The 9,102-nt window shown below is 38.5% G+C and overlaps 1 protein-coding gene across 1 annotated transcript; it reads left to right on the plus strand.

Annotated features, from left to right (window-relative positions):
• Positions 1 to 464: 464 nt before the first annotated feature.
• On the plus strand, positions 465 to 8,510 carry TIGD4 (tigger transposable element derived 4). Its single transcript, XM_030563514.1, has 2 exons — positions 465 to 890; positions 1,031 to 8,510. Exon 2 carries the CDS (start codon positions 1,650 to 1,652, stop codon positions 3,189 to 3,191), a length of 1,542 nt encoding a protein of 513 aa, XP_030419374.1. The 5' UTR covers positions 465 to 890; positions 1,031 to 1,649; the 3' UTR covers positions 3,192 to 8,510.
• Positions 8,511 to 9,102: the final 592 nt, after the last annotated feature.

The raw sequence follows: 9,102 nt of genomic DNA on the forward strand, positions 1-9,102 counted from the left end.
CCCCGCTCACGTCCTGCTCCGCGGGGGCCGGACAAGGGACAGCTGCTGGCAGGCCCGGAGGAGAAAGGGGCGGCTCCTGCGGGCAGAAAAGGCTCCGGTGCCAACGCCTGCACCTTTATTTCTTCCTTCTCCAGCACCAGTTGCAACCGGAAGCGCTTGGCCGGAAATCTCTATGGCCATGACGTGGAAGAGTCTCTCTAGCCAACAATATCCATTTCTGTGGTGTCGCTGCCTCCATGCAGCAACCATAGCAACGACATCCGGGTCCGCCGCCACTTCTCTAATGCCCTCCCCCCGCTTCCGCAGCGTCTTGTGCGCTCTGCCAGGGACTGGAGCCGAGTCCCGGTGCGGGAGGTCACGTAGCGGCTATGACCGCACACCGTGACCCGCTCCCCCGCTGGAGGCAGCCGGGCAGGAAGCGCGGCGCAGCCTCCCCCGCCCCAAGAGAAGAGCCGGTGGGCTGGGGCGGGGCGGGGGCGCTGGTGTGTCCCGGGAGTCTCTCTCTGACGCTCGGGCTGGCGGGTTCCTCTCGGAACGTGTCCCCGCCCGGTTGCAAAGCGCTGGGGTCAGCGAGGCGAGGCGGGGCGCGGCAGGGCAGCGAGCGAGCTGCTCAGTCTCGCGGGGTCCGGCTGCTGCTTCGCGGGAGGTGCTGCGAGGCGCAGAGGTGTTAAGACTCCCGCCCTCTGGTTACCTGGTGGGGTAGGGGACCCCGTGCCGGGGGAACAGCTGCTCTCCCAGCCCTGCCGCCTCCCCCTCCCGTGTGGGGGATCGGCGAGAGAGACACGGAGTGAAGATCCATGTGCGTCAGCGGACGAGAGCGGTTAGGTGGGAGAGTGTTTGTCCCGTTCACAGCGTGGGCTCAGCTGGTGCAGCGCTCTCTGAGCCACTAGGTTATTGTCGGCACCTTGAAAGAGTCAACTTGGCAACATGATAACATCCCTTTGACGCCCAAATAAAATTCAGGGGGCCTGGGGTTAGGTAAATGAAAGAAATGCTGCTAATGTGCTTCCTTTCTCTCTCCTTGTTTTAGTGGCCTGGGGTGAAGGAAAAGTTGGCCTCGAGGGAACTTGCTGTCAGCAGCAAAGTCTTTCCTAGGCCATGGTCCTGCATAAAAGGAACACCAGACAGCTCTGCATCCCTTAAAAATATTGTTTATCCATACAGGCAAGGGCACTGGAGGCCACTTTCTTATTGACTATGTTCTCTTTGAATTAGTTCCTAGGTGTGGTGAAGGATTATAATGCACCAGAAGTAAATCAGTGGGACTGAAAGGTTTCTATATTTATGTCAATGAAGTCATCCTTTCCCCACCCTTACTTTTTCAATCTTTGGGGGTGGGAGGTGGAACGGCAGTTTTCTAAAATGAACCTGAAAGGAACTTGTAATCATTATGTTAATTTGTTTTAGTTTTTAGACTCCTCTTTCTAGATAAAGACATTCAAAGAAGTAAGAGAGGCTAAATTGCTATTAATGTACTGATAGTATCCAGGAAGATACCAGTGACTGTACCACATCAGCTTTCAAAATGTGATGACTGTGACATCAGTATATATACTTGAAAACTAATCTAATTAAAGAAGCTGGTATCAGAAAGGGCTAGAAAGAGTGTGTGTTTGTGTGTGCTTCTTTGTAAAAGAGTGCAGGATACCATGGCAGAGACTTCAGTGGATCCCTCATCTTTACCTGTAATAAGGAAAAAGAAAAGTTTATCCATTGAGGAAAAAATTGACATAATAAGTGCTGTGGAAAGTGGCAAGAAAAAAGCAGACATTGCAGCAAAATATGGCATAAAGAAAAATTCATTGTCTTCAATTATGAAGAATAAAGATAAAGTTCTAGAAGCCTTTGAGTCCTTACGATTTGATCCTAAAAGAAAAAGACTAAGAACAGCTTTTTATACAGATCTGGAAGAGGCATTAATGAAGTGGTACAGAATTGCTCAGTGCTTGAATGTACCAGTAAATGGCCCAATGTTGCGTTTCAAAGCTAACGATTTTGCTCAGAAACTTGGACATAGTGATTTTAAGTGCAGTAACGGCTGGCTTGATCGTTTTAAATCAAGATATGGTTTAGTATTCAGATCTCAGTCTATAGAATCTGTGGCTACTACAGCAGATACTTTAACTGTTTGGTACCAAAATGTTCTTCCTTATTATTTAAATGATTATCAGCCAAAAAATGTGTTTAATGTAAAGGAGACTGGATTGTTTTATCGGATGTTACCTAATAATACTTTTGCATTTAAAGGGGAAACTTGTTCTGTTGGCAAACTAAGCAGAGAGAGAATAACTGTAATGCTTGGTACAAATATGGATGGCTCTGAGAAACTTCCTTTGCTTGTTATTGGCAAAAATAAAAATCCGCACTGCTTTAAAGATGTAAAGTCCCTGCCTGTGGATTATGAGGCAAACAATATGGCATGGATGACCTCAGAAGTGTTTGAACAATGGATGCATAAACTTGATGAGAGATTTCAAGCACAGCAGCGGCGAGTAGTATTTTTTGTTGACTCTTTCCCAGCTCATCCAGAGGTAAAGAATCTAAAGTCTATTGAACTGGTGTTCTTTCCTCCATGCTCATCATCTAAATTTATAGCTATGAAACAGGGAGTTATAAGAAGTCTGAAAGTCAAATACAGGCATCGTCTTATCAAGAGATTTGTAGACTGTGTAGAAGGTAGTAAAGAGTTTACATTGACTCTACTTGATGCAGTTGATATGTTGCACCTATGCTGGAGAAATGTAACTCCAGAAACTGTTGTTAAAAGTTATGAAGAAGCAGGATTCAAATCACAAACAGGGGAAAATGGTGACACAGACAGAGAAATTGAAAGTGGTTTAGATTTGATTGCACACGCATTGGCAGCTGGGGTAGAGTTTCCAGAAGGCTTATCTTTGGAGGAATATGCAGCTTTGGATGATGACTTGGTAACATGTGAAATGCCCACAAATAATGAAACGATGTGGACCAAAGAAAGCACTTCGGTGAAAACTGATTTGTTTGTTTATGATGAAGAGGAAGATGAAGGTGATGGATCTCCAGGAATTGAACAGCCTTTGCCATCAAAAAATGAGGCTCTGACTGCTTTAGATACTCTTCGAAGGTTTCTCAGAAGTCAAGACATGAATGATTCACTTCATAATTCCCTAGCAGATCTAGATAATTTTATTGAGCATGTAGCATCTAAATGAGGGTTTATCCAAGTATGAAAGCATTTAAATGGAAAAACTAGTTACTTAGCTAGCTAAAAAAACAAAAACCTGCAGCATGGTTCTGTGGTTTGCTTTGCAAACATATCTAGGTATGACGAATATAATTTAAAAAAATAGCTCTGAACTGAGGTCTTCCAAGGATAAGGGTAGGGAGAGAGGTAACCAACCTTTGTGTATTCTTGGGCCTTTTAACTTGATAACTGTGGAAGGTATAAGAAAAGTAAAAATGATTTTCCAGTTGATAAATGTAGGCGGATATTGAACTCAGTTTGTTCCCTTTTTTACTGATTTCTTCCCCTCCCTCCCCCTCCCCCCATGAATAGACCCACTGAAGTTAGTGGAAGTCTGTGAAGTATTTCAATAAAGATTTATAAGATTAGGCCTTAGGACTTTTATTCTGCTTTAAAATATGCCCCCCCCCCCCCAAAAAAAAAAGTTTGAGCTCTTAGAGAACTAAAGTTTTTTTTTTAATGTAGAACTTTCTTCTTAAAGAAACCTAGTGATGATATGTAGATATCAGAATTTCTTTTTTAAATAAGAAACAGTGGAAAATTGGTGCTTGTTTTATTTTTAAGATATGTTTGACCTGAATCTATATGAGTAGCACAACCTGCACCAAAGTTTAAACAAAAGCAAAGTTGACTCTATTTGATGTGTTGTACATCAGAGTTCAAAATGGAGACCCACTTAACTCCATTTCAGCCTTTTGATATCTGAAATCTGAGTGTTGACTCTTCTATATGACTACTATATTTTTCTGTGGTAAATAGAACAATTTAGGATTAGATTATGCAGTATCTGCATTTTAAATCTCAGAAATCTTGTAGTTACTGTACTTAGTAACAGTATTGATATAAACCAAGTGAAGTACTTAAACTTGTATTTGTGAAATACATAATATAGAGACTTTATCTAGACTAGGATTTTATGCACCAGTGAAAGCTCATAATGTACATGTGGTTTGAATTGGTGCAGTTTACAATGTGGTAAATTGCACTGCACTCCTAAACTGAGCCTAGAGTAGAGGCATGTCAGAGTGCAGCTACATGAGAGGCTAAAATCCCACTGTAGGTGAGGTCTAGAATTTGTAAGACTTAAAACAAAAACAAAATCTTCATTTTTAATCATTGTAGATATTTATCAAAATATTAGTTTTTTAAAAGTCAAAACTTTAATTTTTTCTGATTTTTGAGAAAATACAATATTTTACAGGACCACTTTAGAAAACCTAAGTGTTATAGACTCTATTGTTGGATCTGGTGTCTAAACCTTACTCCATTTTTTTTTAATTGTTGGTTATGTTCAGTTTGAAAATTAATAGTTTGAGTAAGACTATATTTATTTTACATTTACAGGATACTGTATCCAATTGTAAATTCATCCTTGCTACCAGAAAACATTGTATCAAAGTGTTATCTTACAAATCATAATGTTCCTTTTCATGTGACAAATTTCCTATGGCTAAATTGCATGAATCTTTCATGAGAATTGTTGTCTACAACAATATTAATTATCTACTTTTTGGGTTCTTGTTACAAAATGACTGAGTTCTATAAAAAAAAAATGGTTGGGCTCCTTTTCTGAATGACAAATAAAGTCAACATCTGACCCAGACATTTATAGATTATGTAGAGAATGCATCCCACTCCATCATCCTCTTAGAATGCTGTTGGAAGAATGTAGATTTTTGTGGTTTGTAAATTGGAACGATAGTGTCTCAGTCACTAAACGCTTTAGATCCAACATTTAGAAAACATTACTTATGCAAGCTAAGGCTATTTTAAAGCTACAGAAAATGAAATGTTAAATACCATAAAACTTGTGACTAATTTCCTTTAATATTATTATGATTTGAAGCTTGTCAAATACGTTGTTGATATGTTTACCTTACTGTGGCTCCAATTAAAGCAAAATCCCAGTGGCCTTGATCCTGCAAGCCAGTCTACCTAGCAGACCCTACAGCTGTGACCCATTGATGTCATTGAGTCTGCAGGTGGGTGCAGGGACCACATGCTTTAATTGCCCAGGCTAACTAAGGAACCTGACCTTGCTTCCTTCTAAGTCAATGACTAAATTTAAATTAACTAAATGGATCAGGCTTGCACCCTAAATAGTGAAGATAAGTTATGTTTATTGCCAGATGTAATAAGTGAGCGATGTAAAGGGGACATGAACACAACAGAATTTTTTTTTAACCCAAGGTCTTGTGGAATAGTTGGAATCTTTTTGGAAACAGATTTAGAAGGTCAGGAGAAACTGAAATAAGCAGGTCTGTGAACAACTAAACAAGCAAAGATAGTGGACAACAATAGGTACTATAATAATGTTTTACTGAAATAATTTTATGCAAAATAGTACCCTAGTAGATCTTATAATTGAGATTTTTTGCCATTTTGGCCAGGGGCAATGTGTGACCATGGGAACTACCAGAAATTCAGGGGCTTGAAAAGTCTGAGTTTATTCATGCTAACAAAACAAGGCAGGAGCAAGAAATAACTTATTACTTTGGCCTTAGACACTGAAAGTGAATTGTAAAACTTTCATTTAAAAACACCTTTCAAGATGCCATATTTTTTGATATAATACAATTGAGAACTCGGTATTTTCAAACTTCTTTTTTTCATGTTGAGGCCAGCTAGAGAACTTACATTGAAATATTTTTGCAGTTAATCACATTAAACTTGAGTAAAATTTTCAAACTGACTTACAAGTTTCAGTCTTGTTTTCAAAACTGACTTAGGAAGCCACTTTTGAAAATGGGACTTAGGGTTTTAAGTCAATTAGGTACTTTAAGTCCCGTTTTCAAAAGGTGACTTCCTAAGTCAGTTTTGAAAACAAGACTGAAACTTGTAAGTCAGTTTTGGTGCTTTTGAAAATTTTACCCTTGCTCTCAGAACACTAGCCAGCACCAAAGTGAGAATGCAGTGTCTAGCAACAGACTAGTAGCAGAACTTGCCAGTCAGACTGAACGAATTTATTGTCCTTTCATTTCTGTTCACTTTTTAAAAATTCTTTCATATAGCAAAATCTACACTAGTCACCAGTGTATGTAGACTTAAAAATTACAAATAATTTGAGATTGTGTTGAAGCTTAAAATGGGTTCAGCTGTTGTTTCAAGTGGCTGTAATATGATCAACTTTCAGAGGGAAAATATTCTTCAAGTCTTGGTAATGGTGAAAAAGGAATTTGAATATGTAAATATATTTTTAACTTTAGTCCACATACACCCCCATTTATGGATTTTTTTAATTGCTTAATGTAAATCTGCCAAGCACATAAAGATTATTCATTTTGGAAAGGGGAGAGGATGAAAGGAATTGTCTTCAAACTGAAAAATGTTTGAAATTATGAACACTTATATAAAAGGCGGTTTACTTGACTGGTCATTCTAAGTATTTGTTAGGCTATTATTTTATATATTTGTACATTTATTCCTCCATAATCACCCTGTTGCTTTAGCCTTCAGTGAGTTGATAATTTTGTACTGTGAGATTTTATTTTATTTTTTTTTAATTGGGTCTGCCAGAGTCAGTACCATATCTTCACTGGCAGATCAGGTACAAAGGAAAAAGGAGCCATCTTAAGAACATAATTTCAGTAACTTGCAAACAGGGCCAGAAAAATAAAAAAATGTAAAGGTATGTTTGATGTACTTGAAAGCCTTGTCCAGCATAAAAGTCACTGTTTGAAGTTAAATTTACTTTGTAAGACAACATCTGCATTAGAAAATTTTAGAAAAATTACCCACTGGGGGGATTTTATTGTTGTGCATGCTTAGAATTTCTCAGAACCTTGCAGAATTATGCCACAACAAGTCCCTTTGAAGTTACTGGGCCTTGAGGATACTCATCACCTGACAGGAGGCTGTCAATATCTGGACTCTTAATGCTTATGGGAAATTACTTGGAAAAATTTCCTGTGCATCCAGTGATCAACAAAAGAGAGGGCAGTAGCTGTTTGAGAAATGTAACGAACTAGGTAAGCTGGAAGTAATAGATCAGTAGTACTGGTTTTTATTACATATTAGCATTTATATAAGTCTTGAACCACATTTTTAAAGGTGCAAAATTTTGTTCAATAGGGTTTTTAGTTGAAAAATACTGTAAATTGTTAGTCCTTATGTGTACAGTAAAAACATCAGTTATATGCAAGTATAGACTTGAGAGATGTTGATACAGTTTGTTTGTTTCTGAGGCACTGAGAAAGGAGATGGTTCAAGTAACCTGTATTTTACACCAAAACCTCACTAAATTTGTAGCTGTGATTACTAATGGTCTCAACTGTAAATTAGCTTAAATTGTAACAACCGCTAAAGTATATAATTGAATACACATTTATGAGAGTCCTTGTGGTTTTGTTACACTAAAATGTGACATAGCCCACTCCAGTAATATTACACTGACTGGGGAAGCACAAACCCAATGGTACTAAAGACACTCGAAAATGGCATGGAAGACCATGGTGATTTATCATACAAAGTGAGATAAGGAAAATTGGCAAAAGAAGAACTTGTGTATACATTTTGTCAGAGCCTCACCATTCTCTCTCACACAGAACCCTTACAATTAAAACTTGTCCTACGTAACAGCCAACACTCCTGCCTGAGAACTCCATGGAGATTGATCCAGAGCCTACAAATGCCTCTTCCCAGTTTGCTGGGATACTCAGTATTGAATCAAGTGAGGCACTCTTTCTCTCCCCCCCACCCCTCGCCACACACACTCAGCGTCCTATCCTACCTGTGAAGAGAAAAAGACACCTTTGGTGCAACCACTAATCTGTCATATTAATTAAACCTAAACCATGTTTAAAAAACCAGCTGAACCAGTAGAAGTACAGTGAAAATTCTATAAAATTCCCCAGTATATAGTATAGGCTTTAAGGAATGAGTGAAGTAAGACATTCCCTGTGCTGTGATTGAATATGCTATATCTGTAGTACTCCCTACTCAGGCTTCAAAACCCCCCAAAATAAGAAATTGCACCTAAGGCCCTTGCATATTGTCAGCACTGGGGAACTTGTGTACATCATCAGTGTTTGCTCATTTGTGTTAAATCGGTTGATATTTTGCTAATTGATTTACCTAATGTAGATAAAGACTTGGGCACCAGGCTTCTCCTTCCCCACAAATGGCCCCTTTGACTGTGCTGTTCTAATTCACAGCCAGAAAATACCTATTTTGTTCCTAATTATATAAAAAATTAGCCTGGAAGTGTTGTGGCATTGTTGATTTGTGTTTTTCTACGGCTGTCAATGGCGGTTAACTCACGTGATTAACTCAAAAAAATTAATCGTGATTAATTGTACTGTTAATAGAATAGCAATTGAAATTTTATTAAATATTTTTGGATGTCTTCTGTATTTTTAAATATTTGTTACAACATGGAATACAAAGTGTACAGTGCTCACTTTATTTTATTACAAGTATTTGCACTGTAAAAAAAAAAACAAAAAAATTTAATTCACCTAATACAAGTACTATAGTGCAATCTCTTTATCATGAAAGTTGAACTTACAAATGTAGAATTATGTACCAAAATAAATACATTCAAAAAGAAAACAATATAAAACTTTAGAGCCTGTAAGTCCACTCAATCCTACTTCAGCCAAACAAGTTTGGTTAAAATTTGCAAGAGATAAGGCTGCCTGCTTCTTGTTAACAGTGTCACCTGAAAGTGAGAACGGGTATTTGCATAGCACTTTTGTGTAGCCCTTTTTGGAAGGTATTTACATGCTGGATATGCTAAACATTTGTATGCTCCTTCATGCTTTGGCCACCATTCCAGAGGACAGGCTTTCATACTGATGATGCTCTTTAAAAAAAAAAAAGAAGTATTAAATTTGTGACTGAACTCCTTGGGGGGAAATTGTATGTCTCCTGTTCTGTTT

This window comes from Gopherus evgoodei, chromosome 5, assembly GCF_007399415.2.
Source record: "Gopherus evgoodei ecotype Sinaloan lineage chromosome 5, rGopEvg1_v1.p, whole genome shotgun sequence".
Lineage (NCBI taxonomy): Eukaryota > Metazoa > Chordata > Testudines > Testudinidae > Gopherus > Gopherus evgoodei.